Raw genomic sequence first — 14562 nt, 5'->3', positions numbered from 1 at the left:
AAACAGATAACAGAAGACAGCTGAACTCGTAAGCGGTGAGGTGAGAACACTGATAAAAGCTCGAAGTGTTACTGAGTATAGCCCAATCCTTTAGCTACAGGAAAGCAGAATGAGGTCTGTAAATTCAGACATTATTCAGAAGATGGACAAAAGTTTTAGTGTGAGGTTTCCCCCAGTACTCATAAGGCTGAAAATTATAGATATGTGATTATTTTAATCCTGCATGCACATTAAGAGAACTTCTACAAATCCACCACTATTAACAGGAAAAGCATTAAAAATAAACTAATCTAACACTTTCACTTTATATAGGAAGAAACTGTGTTTCAACAGTTTAAGTTGCAGAGCTAGTAAGTGTCAAAGCCAGGTTTTACAAATTCCAGTCCACAGTCCTCTCCTCTAATACTAAGTTTCTTACATTCGTAGGACCCTTTTTCCCTTTTTCCCTTTTTCATCATCTCCTTCCTCACCGCAAATGAATCTGTAAGGGAGGCAGGACAGGCACTGGTAACCTTGCTGTTCAGACAGGGAAAGAGGGGACCCTTTTTCCCTTTTTCCCTTTTTCATCATCTCCTTCCTCACCGCAAATGAATCTGTAAGGGAGGCAGGACAGGCACTGGTAACCTTGCTGTTCAGACAGGGAAAGAGGCTCAGAGAAGTTATATGGCTTCTTCAAGTTCCCAGCAGAAGCAGGTGGTGGAATGGAAATTATCCCAGGTCTGACTCCACCTACCTCTGTTCCTCCCTTTCTTATGCCCCTCATCTGAACCAGCTTTGGAATACATTTTTCATTTGATCATCACAGAAACCCTGAGGCATATGCGATCATTTTGACCTCCCAGATGAGAAACTAGGACTCCACCTGGAAACCACGGATCAGTTCTGGTAGGCTGAGTATTCTGGCACTACATACAACATGGTGTTCAGTCAGCTGTTATGAGTCATGGAACTTAGAAAGAAATCTCTCCCTCATTATTCAACCAGCATTTACTGAATGAGACTGTGTGCCAGGTGCTGTGCTAGTTGTTGAGGATACACGAAAGTGACATAGAACCTAACTTCGAAACACTTACTACAGGGAAATTAATATATACCACCTCCTGAGAGAAGTTCCCAGATGCCTCAGAAAAACTTGGAGAGAAACTTCAGGTGACCTGCGGCTTTGGCCTACGTGTCATATCTCCAACTATGGACCTGCCTCCCAGGCAAAGTGGGCACGATGGGCCTGGGATAACTCCATTTCATGAGCAAGAGGAAACTGCTGTTCAAAGAGGTGAAGTGACTTGATAAAAGAAGCACAGTGCAAACAAAGTTGAGTTTTCTTATTCTAGGGCAGTTCTCCTTTCATGTTTAATAGGCTTTCCAGAGTACAGGTGTAAGGGTTTGCAGACAACCCCTGAGACTGGTCAGGCTGACTGCAGGGGGCAGGGTCTACAGGGCTGGTTAATAGAAACAGAGCCTGAAATACCTGTTGGACCTTTTGGGCTTCAGAGAATCTAGGTTTGGTGAAAAGACTTGGGAAGGGAGGATACAAATAAAAAGAAAAGGTTAAGGACTGCAGGTCAGTGTCTCTCAACTTATAAGATCAATCTCTTTCATCTCTTCTGTCATCTTGAACATGAATGGCATCAATATCTACCACAGGATTACAGCACAAATAAACACACACACTCTTATGGAGAACAGTAGCTCTCATATAACATTCTGCAGGTGTACCTGCTGTATTTATTTTCTGTTTATTTCTTTCAAAAATATGAATACAGAACATGTACTCACATCACTGAATCAATATAATCCAAATATAACTGCACTAGAAATAGAAACATCCTTATGCATAAACATTGTAAAACTGAACTTCTGCACTCTACTTATCCTGTGCAAGCATGAAAAACATTTTTCTTTAAAAAGGAAAAATGTTATCTTTGCAGGAAAGATTTTAAGGGCGCTCTAGTACTAGAGATTTTACGGATAAGAGCGACATTCTCTGTTTTTACTTTACAAGGGCAAAATAATAACTGATATTTGCATACAACTTTATGAAGTCGTTTCAGCATTGGAATCAGAATGTTTACAATGATCTCTGGATAATTTGACTGCAGTCTGTCTTACCCATGACAGTGTAAGTTCCACAAAAGAAATAAGTGCTGTTTTTGCCTATACTTTGGGGCTGTTAAAATGAAACTATGCCATATTGCTTTATAATTTCTGCTCAAAGGTTTATATATGGTACCTATCTTTATATTAACAAAAGTGTTTTTCTCAGGAAACATTATGCAAAACTAGCTGAAATCAGCTGATTGAATGATATCATACCCTAATGTGAATGGCAACACTAATTGCAGTATATGCAGCACAGGGTCACTCTCTAAGGAGGTGCTCATAAACTGGTTATTGATGGTGAAGGTGCTGGATGTAGGTGACAGCCTGTAATTACAGCTACTCTTTTAAGTATCTGTTTCTTGTTAAGTACATAACATTTTTTACCTTCTCTACATATTAATGGGAAGTTCCATAAAGATTACTATCTAATGCATTAATAACTTCTTCTAGATTACTTTTCATAGATTCTCTATGACTTACGTAAGCAAAAGAACACAATTTTTTTTTTGCGTTACGCGGGCCTCTCACTGTTGTGGCCTCTCCCGTTGCGGAGCACAGGCTCCAGACGCGCAGGCTCAGCGGCCATGGCTCACGGGCCCAGCCGCTCCGCGGCATGTGGGATCTTCCCGGACTGGGGCACGAACCCGTGTCCACCGCATCGGCAGGCGGACTCTCAACCACTGCGCCACCAGGGAAGCCCAGAACACAATTTTTTACACTCCATATTTTTTCCTCAAGACAAATGCAGAACTGTTTTTACTGGGAGCTAATATCTATGGCTCCCGAGAAGGAATGGTGGAGGGGAAGCACGGCACAGTCCACTGAAATGGCACCTGGCTAGCAGTTTCCGATTCAGCCTCTTCCTACTTCCCACTAAATTTCCAGTGAAATCACATTACAAAAGAAAAACTCACAACCAAATTGACACTGAAACTAGAAACAACTGTTACTAGAATATGAAGGAGTCATGAAGTTGAATTAAGAAAAATCTATCCAAGCTTCACTCCAAAGACAGGGAGATGCTTTGTGTCTCTCTCACTGATTGCTTGAGATACCAGGTCTATGCAGTGAGGAAGATGGGCAACCTCTACTGTCCTTCCCAGGAGCTGTCCTCAAACCAGGGTCTCTAACTCTCCACCTTCCATATTCATTCAGAAAGCAGCTGCTAGATGAGGAAAAGAATGCAGGAAGGGTGGCTGATAGTGGCACATTGCCTACTTTCACCTGCAGACCCCAAAGTGCAGCAATACAGACAGGGGCAGTCACAGTAGGTGCTTTGATAGCAAGGAATAGCTTTTATTTTTCCCTTTAACTTCAAGAACTGAGTGGCGAGATTTGGATATCCCACCTTAGTACAGAGAACTGCTTTAGATGATAGGTTGCCAGAAAATAGCAACCAGGCTGGAAACTAGGCACATAGATATGTCCTCCTGATGTAGGTCTAGAAATGGGATTTGTAATTTTTAAAAGTGGATAATTGCTGCTTGAATACAAGAAAAAGTTTTTGCCTCATTTCAAGATAAATAAATGAGAAAAAGGCAAAACTGAGCTTATTACTAAATACTTCAGATCAAGGAAAAGAGAGTATCAACTTGAAAATTCAAATAAGTAAACCTGTGAAAATTATGTATCCCATAAATAAAAAGACATTTTAAAGTAACTCTATGGAACACCAGGATGAAGAGAAAGTGAAGAAGCATGAGGAATAAGTGGAGAGTAAGGAAACTAAAAATGTAATTAAGAGAATTAAGTATTTTAGAGGTGCTAAAGAGCATACCTGAACTTGAAGTTAAAAGCATATTTAATGCTACAGAAAACTGAATCACTGACATGAGAGGACACGTTTGAGAACAATCTCAGAAATAGAAAAAAACAGAAAAGAAACATAAAAAAGATAATACTGAAGACAGGGTTTCTAGAAAAGAAACAGAAACAAAAAAATTTAAAAATGAAGAAAATATTCATAGGCTAAAATGAAAACATAAACACAAACATAAAACAAGGAAAGCAGATTGGAAGAAAAAAATTAATGAAAGGAGGCCTACTTCAAGAAACTGTAAAGAAGATGTGGCACATATATATACAGTGGAATATTACTCAGCCATAAAAAGAAACGAAATTGAGTTATTTGAGGTGAAGTGGATGGACCTAGAGTCTGTCATACAGAGTGAAGTAAGTCAGAAAGAGAAAAACAAATACCATATGCTAACACATATATATGGAACCTAAAAGAAAAAAAAAAAAGATTCTGAAGAACCTAGGGGCAGGACAGGAATACAGATGCAGATGTAGAGAACAGATTGAGGACACGGGGAGCGGGAAGGGTAAGCTGGGACAAAGTGAGAGAGTGGCATGGACATACATACACTACCAAATGTAAAATAGATAGCTAGTGGGAAGCAGCCGCATAGCACAGGGAGATCAGCTCGGTGCTTTGTGACCACCTAGAGGGGTGGGATAGGGAGGGTGGGAGGGAGACACAAGAGAGAGGGGATATAGGGATATACGTATACATATAGCTGACTCACTTTGTTATACAGCAGAAGCTAACAGAACATTGTAAAGCAATTATACTCCAATAAAGTTGTTTAAAAAAAAAGAAATTGTGATAAAAAATTTAAAGTACAAGGTTAAAGTAATACAAGCATCCAAATATCTGTTGTCATTAGACTTTTCCTTTACAGTATGCAATGCTAGTTCAAAACAATGAAGCTTGCCCTACAACATTTTCAGGGGAAAAGGTTGCGAATCAAAGTATTAAAACCAGCTAATTATCATTCCCGTGTCACAATAATTAGAATGAGAGGAGAGGAGAGGTAGATAAGCATATGCTATGGCTATCATTTTGTTAAATGGTAAAGACATAGCTGCTGATCTCCTTTCTATATTGCTGGGAGAAAATATCCTAAGACTGAGTCAAAGTTACTCAAGGGTAATCTCTAGAAGAATAGAATAAAAAGGTATAACTTTAGAGCAGCAGATGAAAATTTGATGTATCTAATGGCAAGTAGGTAAAAAGATCAAAACAAAATAAGAAGCATGGAAACTGTAATATATGAAATAAGGTGGTAGATGTAAGTTCTAATATTAAAATGATTAAAGTAAATATAAATGGGGTAAACTCACCAATTAACTGACAAAGACTCCTAGAGTAGTATAAAAGTAAGATTTAGGAATAGGTTGACTGAAGGAAACACAATTGTGCAAAAGGATACAGAATGGCTGAAAACAAAGAGATAGAAGAAATAGATACTGTGAAGCAGATATGAAGCAAAAGAAAGCCAGTGTTGAATTTTTACTATCAGACAAAATAGAATTTGGAGTAAAATGCATCATTAGAAACAAGGGAGATGTTACAATAAATCGAAAAGCTGTAATAATCCTGAACATATAGGCAGCTAACAACAAAGATTTAAAATGTATAAAACTACAATTGCTTTATAGGAAGAATTGAATTATAGGAAGAAAGAAACAACTGTAGCTGGCAACTTTAACATATGCTTTTCAGAATTAGTACATCAAGCCAACAAAATCTAAGCCACACTGCAGAGAAGACGTGTGTGTCTGTATTATTAATCTTATCTATATTAATTTAACTTATATAAATTTCAAGCACAGAATATGTGTGCTTTTGGGCTTCCCTAGTGGCGCAGTGGTTGAGAGTCCGCCTGCCGATGCAGGGGACACGGGTTCGTGCCCCGGTCTGGGAAGATCCCATGTGCCGCGGAGCGGCTGGGCCCGTGGGCCATGGCCGCTGAGCCTGCGCGTCCGGAGCCTGTGCTCGCAACGGGAGAGGCCACAACAGTGAGAGGCCCGTGTACCGCAAAAAAAAAAAAAAAAAAAAAAAAAAAAGAATATGTGTGCTTTTTACATACATGAGGAATATTTAAATACAACTATTTATGAATTAAGTTACAAAAGATGTCTTGAAAATTCTAAATAGCTACCATATGGAATGTTTTCTGAATAGTGTGATAAAATTAGAACCCAATAACAAAAGGATAGCAAAATAAAGTGGATATGTGTGGAAAGTAAAATATGCCACTACATAATTCTTGTGTTAAAGAGGAAATTGCAAAAGAAATTACATCTAAATGGCAGTGGCATTCTAAATGTAAAAAAAAAATTGTGACATGTAGCTAAAGCAATATTCAGAAAAAAATTACAGCTTTAAATACACTTATCAGACTGTAAGGGTTATCAAAAGTAAATGTACCAAGTGCAACTGATTAATGTCAAAAAATAAAAAAGGAGGAAAAATAAAGATATTGGTAGGAAATAATAAATATTTTTTAATTTAAAAAGAAATGTAGGACTTCCCTCGTGGCACAGTGGTTGAGAGTCCACCTGCCGATGCAGGGGACACGGGTTCGTGCCCCAGTCTGGGAAGATCCCACATGCCGCGGAGCAGCTGGGCCCGTGAGCCATGGCCGCTGAGCCTGCGCGTCTGGAGCCTGTGCTCTGCAGCGGGAGAGGCCACAGCGGGGAGAGACCCGTGTACCGCAAAAAAAAAAAAAAAAAAGAAAAAGAAAAAGAAATGTAAAGCTAACATGACAGATAAATTCTAGAAAAAAACACTGAGAAAAAATGGAAAGTACTCAAATAAAGAAAAGAATAAAAAAAGTAGTTATAGATACTAAAGATTTCAGTATTTTAAAGCTATATTATAAAAATATAAGTTAATAAATATGAATGCCTAGAGGAAATATATGAATTTCTTGAGAAATAAAAAATACCAAAATACCAAAATTGGCCCAAGAAAAACTTGAAAAGACTAATAGGTATTGTAAAAAAGTATTTCAAATCTTCCTCCACAAAGGCACAGATGGTTTTATAGCTGAGTAATAACAAACTTTCAGGGAACAGAAACTGCCATCTTATGCAAGTCATTAAGTGTCTTATAAAAGTCATTTCTGAAAATGAAAAATAGAGAAGACTTCTTAACTTATATTGGAGCTAATATAACCTTTGTGGCAGCTTTTGATTAATCCACTCTAGTTAAGATTCTCTTAGGTGACATTTATATAATAGAGGGGACTATAAAATTTGAGAGAGGGTCAGAAAAAAAAGGCTTGAATTAAACAGATACATTCCATAAACTTGGATTAAAAGAGTCAATGTGATAAAAATGCCAGCTTTCTGCGAGTTAATTTACTATCTTAATGTAATTACAGTAAGAAAATGCAAGGAAGTTTTTTCAAGGGAGTTAAAGTGATTCAAGTGTTTTCTTGAATAAGTTGAAAAGTAACGGAATTTCTGAAGAGAAGAGTTAGATGGATCTGAATTATTCCATCAATGTTTTATATATATTCTAACAGTATGGCACCAAAAATTAATGAGAAAGTGGAACACAATATGAACACCAAAAGCAGTCCAGAGTGTAAAGGCACAAATACTGTAGATAATAACGCTGGGCCTCCAACCAGAAGGAAATGGGTAAATGAGCATGTAATAAAAGTGCTAGCCCCCTTGTCAGCTATTTGGGAAAATTAAATTAGGGAGCTGTCTTGTTTATACAACAAATTCTAGTATATGCTTGATACCATTCATTCACCAAATATTTAACCACTAACTCTATGCCAAGAACCGTGCAAAGACTGTGGGTACAATATTCAGCAAAAACAGAGGAGCTTAGAGTCTAGTAGCAAGATACATAATGGGCTAAAAGTAGGAACGACTGAGAGAATGTTAGTCTAATTTGTTTTGCCCAAACAGTGTAACATATACTTTTGCTTGAAATAATGTAATTAAGAGAACTCTATGTAATATGAGACTTTCTACAGACTCCAACACAAAATGACTCTCCACCTCCACCCCAGGTTTTGTGTATAATCTTATGAAAAATATCTAACACTGTACAGTATTTGGGCGTGTATGTTAATCACATAAAGAAATTTCAAACTGTGGTAGTGGCAGTGTACAAGATACAAATCCTGTGACAGAGGGCCACACAGTTGATACTGAGTAGCAATCTCCTGAAGAAATAAATATATTCATATGTTAAATATAAAACAAAAGAGAATAAAAGGATTAGAAGTGAAATGATGTGGTATTTGTCTGTTCTAGAGGTGGTGACAAACCTCCAATTCTTAAAAGCCAAAAGTCAAACTACAGATTTGGTTACTCAGGCTAGAACTAAATCAGCCATGCTATATAGAATGGGTCTAGATCATGGAGCAGCCTACACCAACGTCAGCAGCCATTTTCTGTAAAAGTCCAAAGAATTTAGGATTTGGAGGCCATATGGTCTCTGTACAACTACTCAGCTTTACTGTTGTAGAATAAAAGCAACCACAGACAATAAATAAATGCACATCCATGGCTGTGTTTGAATAAAGCTTTATTTACAAAAAAAGGCAGCAGGCCCAATTTGGCCAATGGGCCATAGTTTGCCAGCCCCTGGTCCAGATCATGCAGCTGTCTGCACTATGGAGTCAACTTCAGACAATATTTATGGAGCACTGAGTCCTTGGCTCAATTCAGAAAATGGAGGCTATAACATTCCATATACTATTTCTGCTTTTTAGGCTCTTTAGCTTCCATTAAAAAAATGTGTACCCTATTTCCAGCTCAATTATCTAACAAAGAGTAGGGGTCATGCTTAACCTGGCAACATGGAAGAGCTATATAATAGGCTTTTGCCAGGGTACACAACCTTGTCCTCACTGCCTCAAAGTTGGATTGAGAGTTACAACATTCAAAGAAGATTTTTTTTTTTTTTTTTTTTTTTAGATTCCACATATAAGTGAAACCACATGGTATTATTCTTTTCTTTTTTTTTTTGATTGGAACAAGAATTTATTTGAACAGATTTATCAGAGGCTCACCAAAATCACAGCAGCATCAACCACAACTGCAACCACAAACACAAAACAAACAAACAAAAATATAATACTTTAGAAGACCCTTGGAATTCCATGGGCAACTATCAAGGACATTTGTGAATGATCACAGCTCTTTATTCCTCTATTCCTTTCATTAGATGTATGTCAGGAGATGGGAAGGTGAGTGGACAAAGAGACAGACTAAATTGAGAGTGTTATATTAATTAGTGCAAAATATGTGAGGATTTCTCAAAGTGTAGCAAGAATGAGATGAGGAAAACAATACAAGCTACAATCAGTAAAATCAGGAATGTAATAAGCAAGGCAGGGGCATCTACTGAATATGACTGAGTCCTCTTACATTTCCTAGAAGATTCTAGGGTCTTTTTTTTTTTTTTTTAATACAGCAGGTTCTTATTAGCTATCTGTTTTATACATATTAGTGTATACATGTCAATCCCAATCTCCCAGTTCATCCCACCACCACCACCCCCTTTTCCCCCCTTGGTGTCCATACGTTTGTTCTCTACATCTGCGTCTCTATTTCTGCCTTGAAAACCTATTAATCTGTACCATTTTTCTAGATTCCACATATATGCATTAATATACGATATTTTTCTTTTTCTGACTTACTTCACTCTGTATGACAGTCTCTAGGTCCATCCACGTCTCTACAAATGACCCAATTCCATTCCTTTTTATGGCTGAGTAATATTCCATTGCACATATGTACCACATCTTCTTTATCCATTTGTCCGTCGATGGGCATTTAGGTTGCTTCCATGACCTGGCTATTGTAAATAGTGCTGTGATGAACACTGGGGTGCATGTGTCTTTTTAAATTATGGTTTTCTCTGGGTATATGCCTAGTAGTGGGATTGCTGGGTCATATGGTAATTCTATTTTTAGTTTTTTAAGGAACCTCCATACTGTTCTCCATAGTGGCTGTATCAATATACATTCCCACCAACAGTGCAACAGGGTTCCCTTTCTCCGCACCCTCTCCAGCATTTATTGTTTGTAGATTTTCTGATGATGTCCATTCTAATTGGCATGAGCTGATACCTTATTGTAGTTTTGATTTGCATTTCTCTAATAATTAGTGATATTGAGCAGCTTTTCCTGTGCTTCTTGGCCATCTGTATGTCTTCCTTGGAGAAATGTCTATTTAGGTCTTCTGCCCATTTTTTGATTGGGTTATTTGTTTTCTTGTTATTGAGATGTATAAGCTTTTTATATATTTTGGAGATTAATCCTTTGCCCGTTGATTCGTTTGCAAATATTTTCTCCCATTCTGAGGGTTGCCTTTTCAACTTGTTTATAGTTTCCTTTGCTGTGCAAAAGCTTTTAAGTTTCATTAGGTCCCATTTGTTTATTTTTGTTTTTATTTCCACTACTCTAGGAGGTGGGTCAAGAAGGATCTTGCTGTGATTTATGTCAAAGAGTGTTCTTCCTATGTTTTCATCTAAGAGTTTTATAGCGTCTGGTCTTACATTTAGGTCTTCACACCACTTCGAGTTTATTTTTGTGTATGGTGTTAGGGAGTGTTCTAATTTCATTCTTTTACATGTAGCTGTCCAGTTTTCCCAGCAACACTTATTGAAGAGGCTGTCTTTTCTCAAGGAAGATTTCTTAAAGAACAAACAGTTCATCTACTCTTCAGATAATATGTATTATTGGGCCAATTCAGAGCCGAAGAGAAACAGATTATACCACTTCCTCCCACTCAGTCACTTCCTGCAGAAGAACTTTCTTTTCCTGCATTTTTCTTTGGTTTGAAGATATCAGTTAATCTAGAAAGACTTTATAAGAAATGGTCCTAAGATAGGCATTGCTACTTCTACTATAAGAGAATTCTAATCATTATATAATAGTGTACTTCATTGTCACTGAGACGTTTGTATCTGATTTAGAACTAGGAATAGTCATAAATCATCTGAAAAACCCATGTATTTTGCCTCAAGGACTCTGTGAACTATATAAATGGAAATGGTTCAACCTGACTAATAACAATATGTGGAAGAGAAATGGGCACTCGAAACCACTGGGTGACATAAATAAATTTCTATATTACCAAGAAAAGCCATTCTGGTGGCAACCTGGCATTAAGTACAAGTCCCCAAAATATTCATATTCTTTGATCTAATAATTCCACGGTAAGAAATTATCCTAAGGATAATCTATTGCAATATTTATTGCAACATTACTTTTAATAATTTTAAAAGACCTGGAAACAAAGGATATGTTCCAAAACAAAGAATTAAGTAAATTATATAAGATCCATAAGATGAAACAGTAAATAAGCATCATTTACGGAAAAATATTTGATGACATGGGAAAATCCTAATAATACACTTTTAAGTATCAAGAGCAGTAATTTAACACAGTATACATCCTACAATCCCAAATACCACAATACTGGGATTAAGAATGATTTTTTAGCATTTATACAAATCTGTATTTTCTAAAACTCTATAATGAACATAAGTTGTTTTATTTAATAAAAACTTACATTTGAAAAGTACATCATTCACTTTGACACTGGTCTCACAACTATAAATTTGTCATAGGGAACTAAAAAGGTAAGTCAATGTACTAGGTGTATTAGGTAAAACATGAGAACATATAAAAGTGACCTGTTTATAATACATCAAAATTAGAAATTATAAATAAATTTATAAATTATAAATCTGCAATTATAATCCTTGTTTTTCATGAATAGGAGAATATATTTTCCAAGTGGTCAAGTCCCTAAGAGACTTGCAACCACAAAACAATGCTTTTCAAGTCTCAGTGCTTCAGGGTTACTGTGGGCAGGCTGTAAATAATGACATACTTGTTTCCAACAACGGAGGATGTTCCACAAAGCAACGAAGAATAAAATGCTTGTGGACCCATTCATCACTGTTTCTGTTTTACAAGTTGGGGGTCTGAGAAGTTCATTTGGAAGAAGAGTTTTTGTGGTTATCTGCGTTCGCCCCCTCAGGATCCATTCCTGGCCCTTTTCTGACAGCTCCTGCCTCAGGAGGCTAATCTCTTCAGATTTCAAGACTGAATCTCCCAGGCTCCCCTGCCTGGGTTAGGCTGACGGGAGCATCAACAAGAGGACAGAAGGGTCTTGGTATATTATCATCCTTACCCCCAGGATGTAGTTTTTAGCAGTGGTTTCATCTTACAAAGCTGCAGATGTTGAATGGCCCTCCTTCAAAAAACAGGTAATCTCTTTCTCTCTTTACCCATTAAGCCAAAAGATGGTAACAACTTCCCCTGTGGCCGGTCCCTCTGCACTGCACCATCCCTTGGTAGTTCTGTTAACTCTACTCAAAGTTCATTCATTAAACTTTCTTCAATTAAACCACTTGGGAATATCATCTGATCCCTGTTGGAACCTTGTCTATTTTAGGAAAAGAAAAAAAGCCTTTTTAGAAATCACTGCCTTCGAGGAAAGCCAGGCTCCAAAACTTTCATAAAGCTTTACAAATAAAACCTTGACACGAAAACTGCAAATTTAAGCTATAGCTTGAAACTATGGAACAGACAAGTTACAAACTGTCACTATGACAAATAACAAGCATTTAAATTAATGACTGTGGAATGAGATCTACTTTTTGCCTTGAAATTCAATGAGACTCAGGACAATCTGTTACTGAAAGGCTTTCTTTAAAAAACTGATTATTCTTAATACACTTTTCAAACAAATATATATACTTAATAATGAAATGGACAGCTATAGAAAAATACTTTGCAGATCAGCAACTTACCTCTTTGAACTTGTGACTGAGCTTGCTTGTGTCCAGGTCTGATGGGGAAAACATGTCTTCATTCTCAGGCAGCTCGAAGACTTCAATGGCGATGTCACTGCCAGGAAGAACAGGTCCTACCTCATCCTCCTCTTCATCTGTGGCATATTCTCCTGTCTGAAAGGAAGGGGATTTCAGAAATCCAGCTGTCTTTACCCATGTGGAGGTGGGTTATTTTAAAATATTTTATAAAAGAGAAATAAAATATGTCACCAAATGGTAAAAGTGTAAGTAGGCTTTTGAGTCAAGCATGCCTCATTCAGCCAATGTTACAAACAAATGTTAGTTCAAAGATCCAAAGTGACATGTCTATGCCATTTATAAGTGCATTTCTAAAAATCTAAGAGCATCAGCAGTATCTTTAGTAAAGCAACAAAACCTTTATTTTAAATCAAAGTGTTTGATGTTTTTACTAAATAAAATTATGTTGCTAAGGGAAATAAGTAATTCCTTTAAATTCCCACCACCTGTAATGAATAAGTCACCTGATAGAGACAGCAGGGAAGAAGGAAGGGGAGACCAAAAGATTCATCGAGTTGGAAAGGACCTTAATTAAGCCTTACAAAGGTTTAGTAGATTGATTCTCCTAAGTTTTAGAGTTTAATCAGCTCTGTTTCATTTGTTTGTCTAACTAACGTGGTGGTTAACTAGTGACCTAAAGAATTAACCAAAGGTTTCTAACAGCCCACACAGGTGTATTGCTTTGCCTATACAGTACTACTTTAATAAATCTCAGCATTTTGGCAATGTTAAAAACTTTCACCTATTCTAGATTTCCAGTTTTTCTTGAGAAAGCCAAAGATCTGGCAATATAGGCACATAACGACATGATTAACCACTGGCCAGAGTCAGCAGTCGTTGTCCCTTTACGCAGGTACACTTTCTAATACACCATAACTTCCATAATTCATTATTCTAAGCTATTAGCATCACTCCTTCGTGATACCCACGGGCCCCTGTAGGTATATGAGTTCATGACCCTTGGAATAAATATTCCTCCTCAAGACTAAGTTCCTTAACATTATTAGAAAGTAGCTCCTCTCCTGGCAGCATCAGGCTATGAGACTCTAATTCAAAATAATTGTTTGAAATCTATACCGTCTGATATAATTTAAAGATAAATCACTGAGTCACAGTGTTGCAAAACAAAGTTCATTTAATTCACCCCTGTTCCTTCAGGTAGTATTACATTTAATACATAAAACAGCTAGGGATTCACAGTGCCTTTAAAAAAAAATTTCACAGTGTACTGAGTGATCTATTCCTTTGATTAAAGAGGCTTAGCATCTTACTGTTATTTTTTCTTTTGGTTCTACACTATATTCTTCTTGCTAAACCTGAAACGGTATTTACTTGATTATGTTTGCAAGTGAAGGAAATCCAATCCTTAACCTCAACATAATAATTCCTGATTTCTGGAAGACCATTAATGAATTGCCGTTCTGACTTCTCTCTTTCAAAGTAAAATAATTCTAGTTTCCTCGTAGGTCTCATTCTCTGTAATTGTCTTTGCGCCTATACTCTGACTTCTCTCCAAGCTCTCGGTATTTTCTCTTAAACTGTGGTGTCCAGAAGTAGATACAATTTCTATTAAGGAATCTGGTGGTCATTGACTACGATGAACAAACAAAGGATGCCTCAGCATCCTCAGACTCTTTTTCCACACACAGAGACTATTATCATGAAGACTTTGACTTTGGTGGCATTTGTGTATAGAAGTAAGGTCAGGATATTTCATACAAAGCAGTGATTTTCCAAACTGGTTACCTGTTAGTTAGAAACCCCCTTCCCCTGCATAGCCCAAATATAATCAGCGATGCTTTGACTGAAAGGGAAAG

At 37.1% G+C, this 14562-nt stretch overlaps 1 protein-coding gene across 4 annotated transcripts in view; it reads right to left on the bottom strand.

Annotated features, from left to right (window-relative positions):
• The window catches only part of PPP1R9A (protein phosphatase 1 regulatory subunit 9A), a 318597-nt gene that overhangs the window by 62549 nt on the left and 241486 nt on the right, over positions 1–14562 (bottom strand). For all 4 annotated transcript variants that reach the window (XM_007450653.1, XM_007450652.1, XM_007450654.1 and 1 more), the window contains one exon: positions 12686–12841. In XM_007450653.1, the coding sequence (XP_007450715.1) occupies positions 12686–12841 (156 nt within the window). The remainder of the gene's footprint in view (positions 1–12685; positions 12842–14562) is intronic.

The sequence above is a fragment of the Lipotes vexillifer genome, unplaced genomic scaffold, assembly GCF_000442215.2.
Source record: "Lipotes vexillifer unplaced genomic scaffold, Lipotes_vexillifer_v1.1 scaffold172, whole genome shotgun sequence".
NCBI lineage: Eukaryota > Metazoa > Chordata > Mammalia > Artiodactyla > Lipotidae > Lipotes > Lipotes vexillifer.
This window is presented reverse-complemented; position numbering and strand designations above follow the sequence as displayed.